At 41.5% G+C, this 19,648-nt stretch overlaps 1 protein-coding gene across 1 annotated transcript; it reads right to left on the reverse strand.

Annotated features, from left to right (window-relative positions):
- Nucleotides 1–9,584: 9,584 nt before the first annotated feature.
- LOC306951741 (neuropeptide Y receptor type 6-like) lies at nucleotides 9,585–10,709 on the reverse strand (the record flags this gene model as incomplete). Its single annotated transcript, XM_079542269.1, has 1 exon — nucleotides 9,585–10,709. One exon carries the CDS (start codon nucleotides 10,707–10,709, stop codon nucleotides 9,585–9,587), a length of 1,125 nt encoding a protein of 374 aa, XP_079398395.1.
- Nucleotides 10,710–19,648: the final 8,939 nt, after the last annotated feature.

Raw genomic sequence — 19,648 nt, forward strand, 5'->3', positions numbered from 1 at the left:
GACTGGAAGGTATTTGTTTTTGCAGGAGGATGGCTGCTGAGAAGTTAAAACTAGGTAGTAGATTATGCTAAATGCATAATAAACGGGATGGTTTTTATATAGCCCCAACCATCTGCTTTGAAATGTGTAATCAACCTACCAGAAATCCTCAGAAGCCTATGAAATTCAGAAATTTATGTAGAAGTTAATGTGTTCAGGTAAGCTGATGTTTTATTTGTAGTGCTGCCTGCAGCTGACGCTGGTATGGGGTGATAGGATATGGAGGAGTTGCCAGCAGTGGGTTTTTTGCCAGCTTTGCTGGCAGTCCAGTGTGTGAGCCGTACCTTTGTGCAGTGAGGAGGCATGTTACGCTGATGGAGAGGGTCAGGGAGAGGACTTACTGTGACCAACTATAGGAGAAAAGGTAGATAAGCAATAAATCCTGCAGCTGTGGTTCAGTGCCTGGAGGCAGTATGGAAACTGCCCTAAATGTCAGCCAGGGACTGCTGGGAGGGCTGTGGGGAATCTTGCCTGGGGGCCGCATTCTTTGAGCTCCCGTTCCATGTGAGGCTCATTGGAAGCCATCTGCAGCTTAGGAGCAGCACAGGCACATCAGTGCAGGTTTCCGGTAAGCAGATACCATCTGTCCTGGGGCTCAGCCTGCGGGGGCAGTGGTGTCCAGATGTGCTGTCAGGACAGGGCTCCGATGTGTCCTTGACATTTCCATGCCCAAGAATGAGCCTGCTCACCCCGATGGGAGGCGTGTGGAATCGTCTGCACTGCCCTTATGCCAGCTCTGTTTACTCGAGTATTGCCATGTTGGCCCTGTGATGCTGCCTGCAGGACCTGCCCCTGCCTAGTGGCCCTTGTGTGGGGACTTGATGTGCTGATACCCTGCAGAGATGCTCATTCCTCTGCAGCTCTGTTCCTCCCCATCCCATCTCAGTGGTGAGCAGGCGTGGTGCAGAGCAGCTGATGAAGCAGGCAGGGACCCGATGTGTTTTGGCAGATGTGTGAGGTCAAAAGCAAATTTTGTATCTGTTGTCACCGGACAGACCTAACAAGAGTGTATGTATATCAGTGCCCATGAGTTTCCTACCAGCTGCATCAATTGAGTCGTAGTGAATTTGGAGGCAAGTGCTACAGTGCATGGTAGAGATATAGGAAAAAAAGACCAGAAAAGCTTGCTTCGATGATGAGAATCCAGAGGTTCTGAAATTTACTGGTATCTATGTTTTATATTTAATAATGTCAGGAGGATGGTTGTCAAATCTGATCTTCAGGAATATGCGTCAACCTTTTATACTGACTTTGTTTTACTTTAAAGCAATCGAGCTGCTCCTTGAGGCAGGTATTACTTGTATGCCACCTTTAGCACAATCAGATTAGCACCATGTTTACTCAAAAAGCCAAAACCTGGATGAATGCTCAGCACTGAAATAAGATCACATGCACGGCGCAAGCAGCCTGACCCTGCTCCCTCGCTCCATCTTGGAGAGGAGTGTGCTCCCCATATGGTGCTCCTGCTATGCCTAAGCTATTTCTGGTTTCAAACGCTGGAATTGGAATGGACAGATTTAAAAATAAGGCTTTGATCCTGCCAAGACGTCTGCTGCCCACACCGTGGATCTCTTTTGCTGGTAGTCCAGCCGGTGCTGTGCCACGCACCCTTCAGGCAATCCTGCCAGTCCCTCCTAGTGCAGGTCCCACACTGGGCTCTTCTTCCTTCCCCTGTTCCACAGACCTATTTCTAACCATGTTGCTTTTTCTCCTCCTCTTCTGGCAAGCCCGTGTGCCTGGATCTGCATACACTTTGAATCTGATGCTGCTTATCCAGCTGGGAAGAAAGCACATCTATAGTCTGGGCAGTGAAGTCAGTCTTCACCTCTTGAAGTGCCACCTAGAGCCTGGGCATGGAAGCTGGGATCTGATCTTCCTTGTCTCCGTAAGTTTGGTTTGTTCCAGCCCTGCCACCTGCAGCTCTCTGTTCTCCTTGTGCTTTTGGCACTTCAGCCACTTTGATGGAAGTGCCTTTGGACATTTTCTTGGGTGTCAGTGCCAACTGCAGGATACAGGCACAGGAGTTCTCCCAGTTTGCAGCAGTAGCAGTTGATATTTTTCCCAGACTCCTCAGTAACTTCAGTGCAGATCAAAAATGTGATAAAAGAAACTAAACAAATGGAAAATTATTCTTTTCCTCTGAATGTTACAGAAAGGGTTTGCAGCTCTTTAGCTTTTTTCTTTTGAAGTTTTAATTAGGTAAATTTATGATTATGCACTGAGCACAGAGGGTTAGGATAGATGATGTCGAGGGGTCCCTTCCCATTCTCAAGGATTCTGTGATCCCACATGTTTTTAAAGCCTTCCTAAATGAGCAGTTGGTATTTTTTCAGCTTTTCTACAAGTACAAGTAGCTATCATTTCTTAGCATTAGAGGTACTATAATTCTTAATTATATCGACTGCTCGTAATTTTTCTCTGTTCACAACCTCTTTTTGTTCCTAACTTGCTGTTGTTATTTTCCAGTGCTTTTTGTACAGCTGCTGCAGATCCCCTCTGTGCAAAAATGTACAGAAAGTGTTTTTTTTCTTTTTTGTTTGTTTATTTGCTTCTTTGTTTTAAGCACCAGCCCCACTGAGCCTCCTGTCAGAACCTGAGCTCCCCTAGAACCTTAGCAGATTGTATTTTCATTTTGGAATGAGGTGAGGAGCCAAATCTGCATGAGAAAAAAGCTAATCAACTTTGTAAATGAATTAGTCAGAAAAGTAAATGATAGTAACAACAACAACAAAAAAGACTTTTCCCTTTGAAATATTTGATTTGTCCTCTGTGTCAGTGGAAAAAAGGCTTGAAGTTCAGCAGGGTGCTCAGGCTTACGTGATCATTGGTGTTTTCTTGTATAAAGCCCTCAGTATCTCCATGCTTGGTCTGTTTGCATGATGGGAATAGGAAAGAAAGAATCTTTTTGTTATCGTTCATCAAAGGCTTCCAGTGCTGCTTTTTTTTTTTCTACTTTCAATTTAGTGTCAGAGCCTGGGTTTCCTGGAACATCAAGCAGTAATTATCTCCCTATGTTTGATGACCGTTCAGTCAACTCAGATTTTCCTTTTGGTTTCAATACTAATTCCATGGCCATTTTTTTTTAGGAATCTCAGTGTGGCCTTTAATTAGAAGCCACCAGCCCTGCACCCCCACTCAGCCCCAGGACTTCAGATACTTCAGCTGTAGCGCAGACAGACAATTAAATGTAATATCTCATGGTTTTGAATGCACGCCTAAACACGGCCAAAGTTTTAAGTGGTGTTTTACCTAAAAAGAGCACTGGAAAATATGGTTAAAGCCTTATATGCCTCATTTTGGGGGCATTCTGCCTTACAAACGTGAGGTCTGATTCCAGTTGGCAGGAACTTCTGAAATGCTCAAAGGTTGCTGGAGAATGCGGCCTTAGAATAACGTTTATGGTCAGTAAGCCAGATGCCAGCATTGAGAGCTGCTGGGGTGTGACATCCTGCCATTCCTCCCTGCCTCACTCTGCAGTGAGCTCCGCACTTCTGGCAAAGAGCTGGGGATGTGTGGTGCCTGTGGGACTCGCCCTGATGAGCCAGCCTGGGGAGAAAGCCTGGGCTGTGGTTTTGGAGGGATTTGGTTGTGGTTTAAATGAGTCCCAAGGAGGAAGAGTGCAAGTCTGGTTGCCAGCCAGCATGGGAGTGGAATCCAGGTTCACACTGGTATCCATCCACGAAGCAATGGGAAGGGGGTGAGGGCAGCAAGGTGCTGTTAAATTCCTGCAGAGTCCCTTAAAAGGGATGGCAGCTAAGTAAGTTTTTGAGGGGAATTTCAGAAGAATGAGAGAGACTGTTGTAGTTGGTTCTGGAGAGACAAAAGACAGTAGGATGACTGCTCTGGATTTCCTTTCTTGTTTCGATCCACAGCAAACTTCTTGAATTTCATTCTTGTCTAGACTTACTTCTCATGTGTAATAAAACAGTGGCTGCGTTTATATATCAAACCAAAACACAACAACCTCAAAAACCTCACACTCCAACACAACAATTGACGTGGTTTAAATGGATTCCATTTAAACCACTTGAGAAAATATAGCAGCATGATGGCAAATACAGTCATGGTGAGGTGTTTTTTTTTTTTTTTTTTACAAATTACGATGATGTTCTGAAATGGCTTCCAGGCAGAATTGAAATAAGGGATCATACTGATAACACTATAGCAAACCATTTTATTCCCCAAGTAGTCATTTGTTGCCTGACAATGGGTAGGTCGGTAGGCCTGGACTGATGAGTAGGGAGAGATCTGTAGGTGCTGGGACAATGCAAGATGTCTCTGCAGATGTCTGTGGTCTGAAATGAGATGGCAAATTTGGGTAAGCAGTTTTCTATGGGGGATCCCAAACTTGGTCAGCTTTTTGTGACTGTAGTATCCATTCAGGGCTGGAAGAATAAATTCATGTTTCTTCTGACTGTTACAGCCAAAGCATCTAAGTGAAGTTGCAAGTTTTCCTCACTAGGTGTGAGGGTGAAATGAATTCTGCACGGAGAACAGCTCCACAAAGGTGCCACTTCCATCACATTATGTAAATGGCCTGTGACTAATAGGGAAGCCTATGAAATGAAATAAAAGACATCAGTCAGTGCATTTGCATGGTAACCAAGCTGTATGCCAAAGGAGCCTTGTTTAAAAGCGAGCAATTGTAGACAAGATAATTCTGAGGTTGTCACTGTGGAGCATTTTTAAGTGGCTTATTAGCATGGAAGTAAAAGGACAGTGTCATTCTACATCTGTGGAGTTTATGAAGTTCCACTGACTACATCTGCAACCTGTCTGACCTTTTGTTGTGAAGTTACTCAGAGCTTCATTTTAGATCAGCTCTACTATGAAAATATTACTCTAAATGCTGATTTAATATATTTCATTGGCAGAAGGCCGGGTTCACATCTGAGTTTGGAAGCAGGTGTCCTTCCCTTCTGCAGGATGTGCTGTGTTGGGGTTAATGTCTCTCTGATGCTGATCCTGTCTGTAATTGCATATGTTCCATGAAATGTTATGGAACTGAGGCCAGTTGGAGGGGCTGTGGGCAGCCTGATCTGGAGGGTGGCATCCAGCCCCCACAGCAGGGGGTTGGAACTGGGTGGTCTGTAAGATCCCTTCCAACCCAAGCCGTTTTGTGATTCTGAGAACAAGTATTCCACAGAAAATGGAAGTAATATTGAGTCTTGCTGATAACTGCAGCTATTTCTGCTTGCCCTTTCTCTTAACAGAGTTCTTCTGCCACTTCTCTGAACTCTTTGTTGCTCAGTTTTCTCCATGCGTGTGCTGACAGTGTGTCTTGTGTTGATCATTCCACTTCTGTATTGCTCTGAGTTGAGTTCTGCTTTGTTGTGGAGATGTGAATATAAAGGTTTCAAAGGCTTTGATGCATTTACAACAGTGTGGAGGCATAGTGTGGCAACTTTTCTTCCCATTATAGCATCCCAAGGGTTTTTATCATTTGTGGAAATAAATAGTGATAATGGGAAATGTGAAGATTTTGGCCCAAACAAGAAAAACCAAAAGACTTTTTCCCTGTTTAGATTTCAGGGAGTTAAAACACAATAGTAGAAGCTACTTTCATAGCAAATATGTATCAGTTGGGCTGCAGGGCAGCACTTGGAAAAGCTCTTGCACAGTTTGTTCTGCAGATAATGTTTTCTGAGCTACTGAAGGGAAACTTCCACTGACAAATTGGAAATCCTTGTAAAACATCTAGAAAAACAGTATTCCAAACACGCTGGTGATATCTGAGTGCAAATCGTGAGGTGCCACAGTAAAAAGGTGCTGTGCCCTTGAGTCATGAATTCCCTTGAAAGCTCCCTGCTTTATGATCCTGTCCATCTTCACCAAAAGGGGTGGCAGTGCCGTGAGCCCTGAGAATGCTCTTCAGCTGTTTGCATTGGTTTTAGTTAAGTTTTATAGCGCTGAGAGTTTACAGTGCTTTAAATTCCTTTTCCCCTAGAAAAAGCAAATATCTCGTCACTGGTTTCTGTTCATCTAATAAGTGAACATATCAAATGCTAAAGCAGTTTCCAGAGCTGTTTGCATCAGAACTGTCCTACTGATATTATAAGCAATAATATTCAGCAGCTGGGCAATGTGACAGTATTTTACAGGTGATGGTTGTCAGCAGTCAGGAGGAATCAGAGTATTTAAATAACGCACAGCAGTGGCACTGCTTTTGTACACACACATAATTACAATCAATGATCAACCAGGTTCTCTGTTCTGCAGAATCATTCTCACAATAAACGCTGTTTTCCAGGTATGTAACTTTAGTTACGTGTGTTTACAGTTAAACTGATGAACCATAAAGTAGAAGATATGTAAGGATATATTAATTTACATGGTTCTTTATAAATATATGGAGATGGTCTGTGACCGAACCACCTCAAGTGTGTCCTGATGCAATTTTTCATTATTTAATCCCACATCACTGCTAAGAATTTCTTTGTACATTTGGATGGTGTCTGTGAGTTCAGGTAGCTGAACTAGCCAGCTCCTTGTGTGTGATCCATGTGTCTGCTCCCCATGTGGCGTGAGGTTACATCAAGTAACAGTATTATGGAAAGCGAAGCTGTGATCTGATTAACTGTTATCTGATTCTATTCCTATTAAAGTCAGTTCCCTCCTACTGATTTGTCTGGAAATTAGATATCAGGCTGCATACAAAGTCAGTGGATGTGGTGAGAGAAGATTCAGCACTGAGGGTGATGCCCTCAGGGTGGTGATGGTGCTCTGTTCTGTTAGCAGTGATTTTTGTAAGCACAGCATTAAGAGATACTTGATAACTGAAAGCTCAGAACTGAAATGGAGTACCAGCACTTGAATCAAATGAAAGTGTGAGGAAGAGCAAGAAAGAAATCAAGGCACAAGTGTTATTATTCACATTGGTCTGAAGCAGTCTCACTGCTCAGAGAGCTTCCACCTGGTAATGAAGAACCTCTTATTCTGAGGATCAGACTGAAAAAATGGATTGCTTAACCCTGATCAAGATGACGAATAGACAGCTGATATCACAAAAAGCAATAGGAACCTTTTTTTTTCTTTAACTGTTTAATGTCAGAAATATGAATTGCCAGAGCACTTACAGAGGGACAGTCAGGGGAGCATCCATCAGTCCTGGCCTTCTCAGGGTCACAGGAGTTCCTGCTGGCCCTCTGAACATGTAATTTAGGCTAGTGTTCATTCCATGGCTGTATTTAAACCACTGAAAACACCTCCACTGTGAAACTAAGCACACTTGAGCACGGCTGTGAGATGGTAATACTGGCATGGGGGATGCTTGGGCCAAAGTCACACTTGGGAATCTGAGCTGGACCTCATTCAAACCCTAAATACTATCTGAGATGTGTGCCACAGTGAGAAGAGAGCATTCTTAACTCTTGTGTTGAATACACAAGAAGTGGAGCATATTGTAAATGTCATGTGCTTGTGAATCGCTTCAGTCAGCAGTCCTGAGCTGTTATTGCTGTGCTCAGGTGTGGGAAAGACTGCAGTTGAGACGTGTTTCAACCTCACAGAAGGTAACCCAGCCTGTAGTATCTGTGCTGCTGTAAGTTGTTACAGTCTTTGTCTTGTGAACGGCCTGAATGATGTGATGGCGTTCTGCATGGGCACAGGGACCTCCGCAGAAAGCGAAATTCCTGAATCAGATTTGCTCTCAGTTCAGCAGGTGAAATGGAGTTAATTAATCATTTCATTGCCTTGGAGTCTTACCCAGCAGAGAACAGATTCTAAATCCTCACTTTGACCAACTGCAAATACACACCAGCGCCTCTGTTTCTGCACGATGTGTCTCAGTGTTGCTGGCTGGGTTACTGCTTTCTGCTTGGTTCAGTGCCGGTTGTGCTGGGCAAGCAGATGGTGTGGATCAGCAGTGAGAGGAGCCCAGTGACTGAGCTGACTGAAGGTTGTAATTAATGGCAACCATTAATAGTAAGATACTCTCGAGAGCTGATTATTAGCCCCTACTAGGCATTTAGCTCTCTCCTGATTTTCCTTCTGTAATGCAGAAAGCAGATGTTTGAGCTGTAGCTGTTTATGTGCTCTACTTCACGTGCATTATATTTGATCTAATTAGAAGAAAAATGCTATATTATGCCAAACCTAATTCATACCTGTCATTCATACACTTGATTTCCATGTCAATAGTTTCTTACTCTTGCAACTATCACTGCTCTTATGACTTCAGTGGGATCAAGCCCTGGTAGGTTTCAATGAGATCTTGCTCAGGGGGAAGCACGAAGCAGTTGTCAACCAAGTATTTTTCTTATAGCTTGAACAAGAGAAAGCAAGTTGATTTCTAGGACAGTGGGTTGTTGGACTAAAGTGTATGATTTAAACAGCTGAATTTTAGCTGAGTTTTGTGTTGGCGATATCGCATGGGTGAGGAATAGGTTTCATTAATTTTTATGACCACTCCGGAAAATGATTTTTATTATGTTTTAATTGGAGAGAAGCTGCATTCAGTACTACATCTTCAGGCTTCCATACATTGCAGAACAGAAGAAGCTTCCAACCCTTCCAACTCTAAGGATTCTATGAGCTCTTTTCAACCATAGTCAAACAGAAACAACTGCAAATGCCTCAGGCAGCACGTCTGGCTATTGCAGAGATATGGCAAAGATATTTTGGAAATTAAAGCAGAAAGCTATTTTTTCTATTAAAAGAGAAACCCATAATCTGGATAATTAGCAGAAACAATTTACTTTGAATTCATAGCATGTCTATTTCATAATGGAGATTCTAGGTCAGTTTTAGAGACCAGAGATGATGGTAACAGAGAAAGCAATGATCTGTACTGGTGGTTTTGAGGAGAATGCAACTGCTTTTAGGAGAAACACTAAATATGTATTTTGTCTTGATCAGCAGAGGTCTGATGCAAATTTTCAGCACAGCAAATGGGGCTTGGTTTAGTGCTCATTTAAAGTAAAGGGGAAGAAAAAACAAATTCCAACTCTAACATTTTCTCATGTTATGGTACAGTTTGTAGGATGAACCGGTGTAAAAACAAAGCAAACTGTGCTGGAGCTGAAAGGAAGGCACTACTGAAGGCTTAGGGTAACTTGAGGGGCCTTCCTCACAGTAAAAACTACTTATAAGTTGTTGTGCAAAGTAACAATGTACTGGAGATGGGGATGGTGCAGGGCTGGAAAATTAATAAGACAAAAATCAGTTTATAAAAAGACTGAAGTTGAGGAGACCTCAGTATTGATGGCTTACTTGGGCAAAGCCAGGTGTGTAGGAAGGACAGCTGCATCGATGGAAATACTTTTACAGTGACCTGGAAATTGTGGATTAAAAGATAAGATGTTAATACTGTTGATATCCATTGTTCTTTAAGACTCTTGGAAATGGTTTATTGGCATCAATACCATCATAAAGTACTTGTTAGCAGTACACCTTTGGGAAGTAGACCTCACACGATTCTGTTTGTGCTGAATGAAATAGCAAAGACCACCTCTAACTTCAGTTAGATGAGGAGGTACCAGGATGAAGAGCTACAGAAGGTCATCTGCAGCAAGATACAAAATTTTAGAAGATGCTTCTGGGTTATCTTAGGCATTCTCAGGAGGGTGGTTGTTTAATTTCAGAGATCCCTTGGACACATCAGTTTGCAGATTTGAAAGGGCGATGTTTTCATACTCCTCTTGTGATGCTGAACACCTGCAGTGATAAACAAGCCCTATCAAATCCTTCTGAAAATTCTTGTTGAGAAATCCATAAAAGATGGGATTGATACATGTTGAGATCATGGCCACGAGGTGGCACAGTGTAAATGCTAGGTTATGATTACAGCTCATCAGTGCCTCGTGGTTCCAGTCAAAAACAACATTGAATATATTGAGAGGCAACCAGCAAGCTGCAAAGGTCACAACAATTGATATCAGCATCAGATTAATCCTTTTGTTTTCACTCAACCTGCTCTCGTTCTCTCTCATCCTATCTATTTTACTGTGTCTCCGCCGGAGGCACACAAATATCTTGAGATAGCAGATGAGGATAAACCCCAGGGGGAAGCAGTACTGGAGAAGCAGCAGACTGGTGGTGAAAATCAGCCGTTCAGTAATGGAAGGCCAGGCCTCGATGCACACCACTTTGTTCTTGTAGAAGTCGCTGTGGAAGGACAGGTGCTTGAAGGGTTCATCAGTTAGTTGGTGAAATATTAAAAAAGGGATGGATATCATGAGTGAAAAGACCCAAATGAAAATAATTCCCCAGTAAGCATGTGAGGTATTAGGCTTCCAGCCACGAGGATTTACAATTAACTGGTATCGCTCGATAGCAATCAGTACAAGTGAGAAAATGGAGACTGTGACAGATATACTTTGTATGAAAGAGCTTATTTTACACATAGCTTCCCCAAATATCCAGTAATCCATCAAAGTGTATGCAGCTGTGACAGGAATACACACGATACAGATCAACACATCCGATAAGGAGAGGTTGGCAATCAGAATGTTTGTAACATTTTGAGCTTCTTTCTGTCTCTTTATTATAACAATCAGGCAAAGGTTTCCAAAAAGCCCCACCGTTGTAACTAATATGTAGGCTGTAATAAGCAAGAATACTGCAGGGAAGGAAGGTTGACATGTATCAAAGTTCAAAAAGTGAGAATAACTGCTGTTTGGCATAGTTTGATTAGGTAAAATCTCTGAAGGATGCTGAATGGCTTCATCCATTGTGAAGCATTTCCCAGACTGTGGGTAACACCTAGCTAGGAAGGTTTTGCATCTGTGAATATGTCCATCCCCTTGGTACTTAGAAGATGTTTTTCTTGGAGCTTCACAAGGCGGCAATTAAATCTTTAAAAACAAAGATGAAATCTTTGTATTTGGTGTCCTTGAAGTTTAAAGCAAATCTGATGTAATTACTTACTGCACTGACGAGTTCTGAAAAGAAAAGCAAATGGCGTCATGTTAGCGGCTTTGTACAGAAAGGTGGGTGGAGGCTGAGCCTCCTTTTCTAAGGCTCTGTACCGACTGTTAGCTCTGACTGTGATGTTTGAGAAATAGCAGTGACAGCTCTGTTTAACGCTGCGTGAACGTTTGCATACAAATCCTCTTCTTCTAACAGATAAATGTTGCTTTTCAAAATTAAACATTTTAAGATCTCAGCCGAAGATTTAGCAAGGTTTGAGGAATTCCAGTGAGAGCAGTCTGTTGCTTTTTTGTTATCAGAAGAATGAAGAATTGGAACCTGCCATTGCATTGCTAGTTTAGACATCGTATTTTCTCTAAAACTACAAAGCAATGTGAACTAATTCACCAAATCCCTCTGGTTTAATCCAGAATGATGCACCTTGAGCTTAAGTGCTTTTCAACACCTCTGTGAATGACACCTTTAAGGGAGTACCTTGATTTGCTTGCATGTTAGAGATAGCATGTCTTTTTTCCTCAATCTAATTTGAGAAAAGCGTTAACTATGCAAAGATCACATCTTAGTTACACACCTGATTGTTTCCCAGCCAGAGATTGTTTTTCATTTCCCTGCACTCTGTTCACCCTTGTACAAGGCTGTCAAATGATACCCCCAGCATTTTCTGTGATTAAATATAACGTACTCCAGAGATACAGAGTGGACTCTTTTTTCAGTTCTAACGGTTGTCAGGCAAAGAATGGATACAATACAATTCTGCTGCTATGAAACTAATAGTAATGGGAAGAATTGGCTTCAGCAGAAAATCTTGGTGGGTCTGAATTTATCACTGAGTTTAAAAGTTAATCTGAAATCAAAGGCTCACCAGCTTTCTAGCCAGAAAAGGACTTTGTTTCCAACCTGGAGAAGTGAAAAAGGAGGATGTAGGAGTTAGTTTTGAAATTTAAAGATGGGTTGATATATGCTATGCATACAACTTTCAAAACTCAGCCATTAACTCACCATAATTCCTTGTTGAAGTAGGAATTATTGGAAAACTTGCTGGAAGAAGGTCAGTCGTCGTCCCTAGTAATAAATACCATAGCTTTGTGAGCCCTGTGGAGAGAATGGGATGGAGAAGCACTGGAATGTTAGAGAATGTGCAAAAAGAGGAAGGGATGAGTGGACATTTTATTATTACTAAAAGCAATTTTTATAAGTTTGATCAACCTTTTTACAGAAATGATTGCTGCTATTTAATCACTAGGGAATAAAAACTGTTTGGTGCCTTGTGCAAGTCCAAGAGTAAACTGGAAAATATGATTTTATAGCTGTTTCATTTCCTACAGCTACCCAAAGAATATTGCACATAAAGTTATATCCAGAACTGCTTTGTTCTCGTGCTTCTGCTTTGTGTTCTTCAAATTAAGAATTTGAAATTGTTTGTTAAAAAAAAAACAAACAAGCCTTTGTAAAATCTGTTATCACTGTCCTTCTGATTAAAATATACCTTAATAGTGTATTTTACTTAGTCATGCAAGAATGAGAAGTGGCTGTAGATCTTTGTGCCCATATGTGGTTTGATGTTCCAGCTATGACTTAATTTGTAGTAGGGCTCTAACATTAGAGTCTTCTTGAATGGGGCCAGTTGGCCCTGCTTCAGCTATAGTGGGGGAATGGCATAAGAACTCAGTCAACAAGGCTTTAAGGGCCGTTGGTTGGACTTTGTAGCCTCTCACAGGTGTCTGGAGCCCAGTAGAGCAGGAAAAGAGCTGCGTACCCTAATTGGTGTGCACTGACTTGGAAAAAGTCCTCTGAGTTCAGGCAAAAGTGACGGAATTCTGAAGCTAGCACATCACAAATAGGTGATGTGCCTTGGTGTCAGCAGTAACGTATTTCCTGGAATGCACTGCAAACTGCTTCTCCCTAGAATTGCACAAATTGCCTGGCTGGATTTCTCATAAGCAGAATGCATGTGCTGGAAGGACAAGGAGCCTGTTGCCCTGATGAGCTTTGCTGTCACTTCCAGATGTGTAAGAGTCCAGTGCCTGGCTGCTTTGTCCCAGTGGCGATGTTCCTCTTTGCACTGCCTGCAGTGTTCACCTGGCTAGCCTGAGAGCTGCTGTTTAAGAAAAGATGAGGTGTTAGCAGGGGCTCTGGCTTTGAAAGAGATACCCTGAAAGACAAGCTCTGTTCTTTCCTGCTATTTATGTCAGCAGGAGAAGCTGCAGGGACGAGGAGGTCATGAGGCTGAGCCATACTTGTAATATTTTATGTATCTTTTGCTCCTCTCATTTGTTTATCCATGACTGCAAAAGATAGTTTGGGAGTGAGGGTTGTGTGTCCTCTGCCAGTAATTCATTGTGGCCATGGGGCTCCCCTTGGCAACGCCTGCCGTTGAGGACAAATCCCCATGCTGGCCTTCTGGGCAGCGCACTCAGTACATTAGCTTTAAGCAGGCTCATCATCCACGTTGTCATTCATTACTCAAAAAAAGAAAGATTAATTTCTTTTCACTGTTTGCTGCATATTGTGAGTTAAAAAGTGCTCACTTTAATGCATGTCATTCTGAAAGGCAATTTAAACATTTCCTTGACAATGAAACGCTTATACCTGTCTTGTTTAAACATCTGGAGTACTCGTAGTGTTAGAAAAATAAGTTGCACCTGAACTCACTGCAGCATGTTGAACTGTATTGTAATACAGACTGGTATTTTTTTTAAACTGATAAATATTAGCAGAATAAGAATCCTTGAACTGCAATTACAGCTGATGTCAGAACAGGATTGCAGTGTTTAAGGAGAGAACTCATCTCTGCTGCTTACTTCAACCCCTAATCCGTGCATTTCAGAAAAGATTCTCTCCTGTAGACAGTGAGAGTTCACTGTGAGAAATGATAATCCACATAGCCTGATTCTTTCATTCCTCCAGGTGCAGAAACATTACTGAAACGTATGAAATGAAAAAATTACAGCATAGTCTAAACTAGAAGAAGTTTTTAAAAGGCTTTCTAAGTATTTTCTTACCTAAAATGCATAGTTCCATCCCCTCAAATGTCTTGGTTGCAAACGTCATCTGTCCTTTAAATTCCAAAGTATTGCAATCTGAATGAAACTTTCCATTTAATTTTAAATATAGGATGTACAGACTACAATTATCCTTTAGGAGACGTATCCTAGTAGCTTTTCACTAGTTTATAGATTCTCTGATTTCTTACCTGATGAAAAATTCCAGTTGTATCCACTCTGTCGTTAACAAAATTTCTTTTCCCTTTTTGAGTTGATTACAAAGCCAGCAAACACATCTCCTTTGTGTATAAAAGATTCCAAAGCAGAGCCATCTGCTGCTGAAGCTGTATTTAAACTCTCTTCTCTTGCTGAAACAAACCACAGTTTCACAATTTCCGACCGTGATCAAATCCGCCAGCCTGCAGAAAGGCTGCTGAGGAATAAAGCTCTGGAATCCAAGAAGAGGCAAACAGCAGTGAGCAGGGAGGAGAAAGGACCAGCAGTCACGGGGGTGGCTTTTCCTCACTGCATTGCTTCCCTCCGCCCAAACACCTTATCTTGCAATTTCATTTTCAATTATTTGTTCTGCACTGCAAATGTTTTCCCTATGCTGGATTTCATACGTAAACATTTGCAGGTGGTTTCTTGCTTTTTTAACTGAGAGGAGATATCGATGTCCTATTAAGTGCATCATTTGCTCTATTGCAATTAAACTCATCATGTTTTCCACTGTAAAGTGCTATTTTAAATTTTACACCAGAGTTCTAACAATCTTCATGAGAAGTAAAGCACAGCACGTTATAATGAAAAGGGGATTTATTGTTACTACACTTCTTCTTACAACTGCTATTTTTCCAGTGGAAGTCCATGATCACTCAGTCCTGGTCTCTCATACTGAACTGTTCAGTGGCTTTCCAGAATTAGGAACAACAGGCAGTAGAAATGATCAGGAGTCAGCATTTATTTGTGTGGGGACAGATTCATGAAAACAAGTTGAGGATTCTCCCTTAAGTTAGAGAACTGGAAGCTTGCAGACCAAACATTTGAGGATGCTGGAGTCTGTCATACTGCTTCTGCTTTTTGGAGAGTGTTCTGAAAGCAGCAGGATTTGGGGATAAGCAAGACTGCTGCTGTAGTAAGAGTTCAGATTGGAACTCTTCATCAGAAAATAGTTAGTTGTCATGCTGCTGTGATTGTAAGAAAAGAGAGCTGGAGGGGGCCTCTCAGCTGAGCCTTGATCAGTCTTGTGTTCCTTGTACTTTGTTTCTGTTTGTGATGTGTTTGCCTAACCTGTCTTGTGAGCATCTGTGGTGATCCTAGGTTATCCCTTCCAGTACCTCAGATACTGTTAGGAAGATTCACTTAAAACCTCGCCCTGAAATTCCCTTCACTTCAGCCCATTGCTTTTTATTCCAAGAGTGGTTTCTCGATTCTGAAATTTTAGGCAGACTGCTGTGAGTGTGCAATGTGAGTATACTTTTCTAGAACATTTCTAGCTCTTGCTGATTTTGATTATGTCAAAAACATTGCAAAATACAGCTTTTCCAAAGCGCTTTACAGTTTCTGCCCCTGGTTGTGGTTTAACCCAGGAAATGAATCAAGACCTAAAAATGAAATGTGCTGGACGTGTACCAGAACAAGCCATAAAAATGCGTTGTTTAGAAATGAAATAAGCCAGTAAAATTAAAAGATGTCCTGATTCTATTTACAAATTTTAATCAAAGGTCAGATTGCTTATCTACACAGGCATCTGTTTCTAATACTGTATGCAGTCCTACATCTGTGGAAGGGCTGAAGTGTTTAACATGTGATCCCATTTATTATACAGTCGTGTCTGTCAGCTGCCTTCTGTGGGCTGAATTTGTTGTAACCTGTTGTGAATTAGATACAGTAGATTGGACATCAGAGGCTCGTGGGTGTAGCTGCTCTTGGTTGCTGATGCTTGACGTCAGAGGCGCACACACTGAGCAGAATCTACGGCTGGGTACGCGGGGCCCAAGGTGGATTGTTTTCATCCAAATGCTGCAGTGTCTATTTGCAAACAAGGTTAATGGATAGCAGAATTGTATTTGCTTTATATAAATGATCATGATATTTCTAAATTGCTCAATAAAAATGACGGGAAAATAGTCTTTATCAGTCGACATCGGTAGCTTACGGGAAGGCGGGATTGCAGGTAGTGAGTGTAAATTGAGTGAGTGTGTGACTTGATAACAAAGTACTGGAAATGCACTGTGGTTAAGACTGACTGGGTTGGTAAAGACAGTCAGGTGTAAATTTAGTTTCTCTGCCTCTGTGGGTTTTCAGTGCTTCAAGAATCTGGGAGGATTTTCAGTGTGATTTTAGGGGTTTTACTGGGGTTTTCAATAACAGTTTGCAAAACAAACAAATGAACAGAAAAACCTCTAAAATAATGGTGCAGTCTCATTGTACTGAATGTGAGTCATTACACTGATAACCACCTATCAGAATTATTCCAATTACATAGTATTATTGGAGTAATAATTCCAATTAGAACATCTTTGCCAAGCTGCTGGTTATACTGTAGCTAGAGGCATGATCTTGGGTAAATGTGGCTGTGGTACTTTTAAACCAGGTAGCATTTAACCCTTACAGGCACAGAGCACAGGGCACTGTCACCTGAACCTGCCAGCCCATAGCTCAGCAGGGGCTCATGTGTATGCAGTGTAGCAGTCTCATCTTGGTTAGAGTGAAGGCACTGTGCTTGCTATGGCATACAGACCACGAGGAGAGTGGAAGATTAGAATCCATAATAAGTATTTCCACCTTTGAGTTTGTAATAACAGCCATAGTGTCAGTAACAGCCTGTTGCTGAGGAGTTCTTCAGTATGAGTTTGGCTAAGAGCTGCTTCAATGACCTGTAATAACTCTGAAAGACGTGGAATATTTCTTGCTAATAAGCATTAGTCTTTGTAGTACTTCAAAGGGGTGCAGAGAAATAAACATAATGGGAACTCTTCCTCTCTTGTGTTAGTGGCATATGTGCCAGTTCTTGTTGCAAAGGGTAAGACATTGTGCTGTGATGGAGGAAAAACCCAGTCCTTTCATGGTTTCCTACTTCATGCAGATATCAAGCCCTGAATAGCATCTCCTCAGCAAATAGGTTATGATTTGATCAGAAAAGCAACGTCTGATAATCAACCAAGAGTGCACTGTGAACTTTTCTCCAAAGCCCCTGCAGATAAAGAAGGATTGATGTGTATCTATCAGTTGAGACACTGATCCTTAATTTGTTGTTTTTCCTAATTGGAGAAAAATTGTCACAAAAATTCACTCACAAGTCTATATGGAATTTAGGTTTCACTCCCTTTTATTGCATAGTTCTGAAGAATAGCTGAGCAATATCCTTGATTGCTTGTTCCGGTCCTTACCTCTCATTTAGGTCATTCCTAGAATGAAAAGTCAACCACTTTAAAATCTACTTTGTCTTTAAATGAGTTACGTATAGCATGTTCATTTTAAAAATTGTATCATGCCATGAACTTTCATCTCATTTCTGGACCTTCTTCAGTTGGCGTACAGTGAGATGGAGGCTGATGCATTCGCTGGCTGAAAGGTTAGCATCTTTATTGTTTGGGTCAGCCAAGACACTGTTCTCTTTTCTTACTGAAAGAGATAAGACATATGGGTAATTGCAATAGGAATGTGATTGCATTGACTTACGTTTTATAATAGCTTCCCGTTTCCAAACGCTGATTCAATTCTTTGTAGCTTTTCAGAACTCCTCAGCTGATGTTTTCCAATAGTGATCTCTGCCAAAGGCTGAATTATTGGACTGGCACACACATTTGCTTGTTCCCAGTCAACAATCTTTTTAAAACAACACTGTGAGCACCAAACCCTGCCGTTCTCATGCCATGAATGTTTTTACTGTCCTAATTATTAATTAAGAAATACGTAAGTAATCAAAAGAAACTTTTTTCATCGCAGCCTGTTCCTATTTTCCTCCATTTCTGGGGGGTCTACAAAGCCTTACTTCTTGTACACCTCATTTTAAAATGTCTTTAATGACATGGATAGATATCTTACAGCTGATTTCAGGCAGGTGCATATTGAGCTTCACAGCATAGCTGCCCCTGCTGTGTTCAAACAAAGCTAAACGTTAGTCATGCAAAAGAAAGACAAAGAAAGTAGCCGGTGAAGGTTCTGTGGAGCAAGAAATAGATGTGGCCTAGGAATAGATCAGGGAAAAAAGAAATCTAGGAGATTTTAATTTAACCACGAAGCACATAAAGAAAGGGTTGCAGGTTTAGAAGATCTGAACGTGACCAATATTGCGGTTGGCCCCAGGCTTGGTCTTCCTTATGCAAAACTTATGATTCTGGTCTATCATAATCCAAGATCTAGTGAATAATCTGCCCTTTCACATCTGTCTCAGCATTGCTAGAGACTCTTTTACCCTTTATGCTTTTTTCTTTCTTTTCAGACCGTTTCTCCCTGATGTATTTTCATCCCATCACTCCAAGTTATGACCAGCTCTTACATAAACTTTTAGGAAAGAGAAGAAAGGAAATCATCAATTCTGACAGAAGAGTGGAAAGATGAAAGGGGAGAGAAGCTGAGCTTCAGACAGGAAAGGGGAGGGCAGTAGTTAAAGAAAAATAGTAATATAAATCCAAAGAAGAGGATCCGATTACCATGATCTGATGACTTTACCCCTTACCCTTCACAGAGATGAGTTTCTTTCTTTCAGCACAGTTCCCTTATAAAGTGCTCAGGGAAGATTTTGTTCAGGAAGGTGAGCTTTTGATAGTACTTGCTGAATAAACCATTCTTGTGGGTTATTCTGTAGTTACCTTTTTTCTTGTTTTGCATTAATTAAAGCAGAGGGGTAAAGTGTTTTATTCCTCATCTGAATTTGCATGGAGCAGAAAGTTCTATCCCAAGGATTGTCCCCTGCTCACACCTTAGATAGGCAAAAGACTCTTTAGTTTCCTCTCAGTGCATTTTAATTGGTCTTTTTCCATGGAAGCCCCATTGCAACCAGTGGTAATTCATGACAGTCTCAGAAAAAAGATCAGTCTTAATATTTCTGCAGATTAAGGTACAAAAAGCAGAACAGGATGAAAGACAAATATCTTGTTAAAAAAAGGACAAGCAGTAGTTCTCTCAAGGAAGGTTGTATCCCTTTCATGAAGCTCTTCACAGTTACAGCTTAATCAAAAGGCCAGGATGGGGAAGTTTCTGTTGCTGGTGCGTGTTTTATCTAAAATTTCTTCCTGTGAACTGCACAGTTGCAGCGTGCCTGGAGTGCTGAGTTAGTGGGAGAGAAGCTTCTAAGAGTCTTACATAAGTCTTACAGAGATCTTTCTGACTTGAGTAGTCTAAAGGCCCTTGCTGAATGTGTGTAGATCTCCGGGTGATCTGGGAAATTACAGTTGAGTCCCCTTAATTCCAGACCACTTCTGCCTGTGCACATTTAGAAGAATTTAGAATGAGGTCTGTATATAGCCGGGATACATCAAGATGATGTTGATACAGTCTTCAAAGAGCATAATGTCAGTGCAGAACTCACTGCTCCACCCGTCTGTATGAAGGAATCCTGTGGGTTCCAAAACGCATTCTGTCTGCTGGAAGGTGAATCTAGACCTCTGTCTAGAGGTCTGCATTACACTCATAAAAACAGGTGTAATGAAGTTCATAAGATATCCCATGGATGTGCTTAAATTCTTTTTAATAAGGAATGAACAACACCTTTTGGTTATGGAAGCCAACAACACTGATAAAAATGATAC

Source organism: Tetrao urogallus (genome assembly GCF_951394365.1).
Source record: "Tetrao urogallus genome assembly, chromosome: 14".
Lineage (NCBI taxonomy): Eukaryota > Metazoa > Chordata > Aves > Galliformes > Phasianidae > Tetrao > Tetrao urogallus.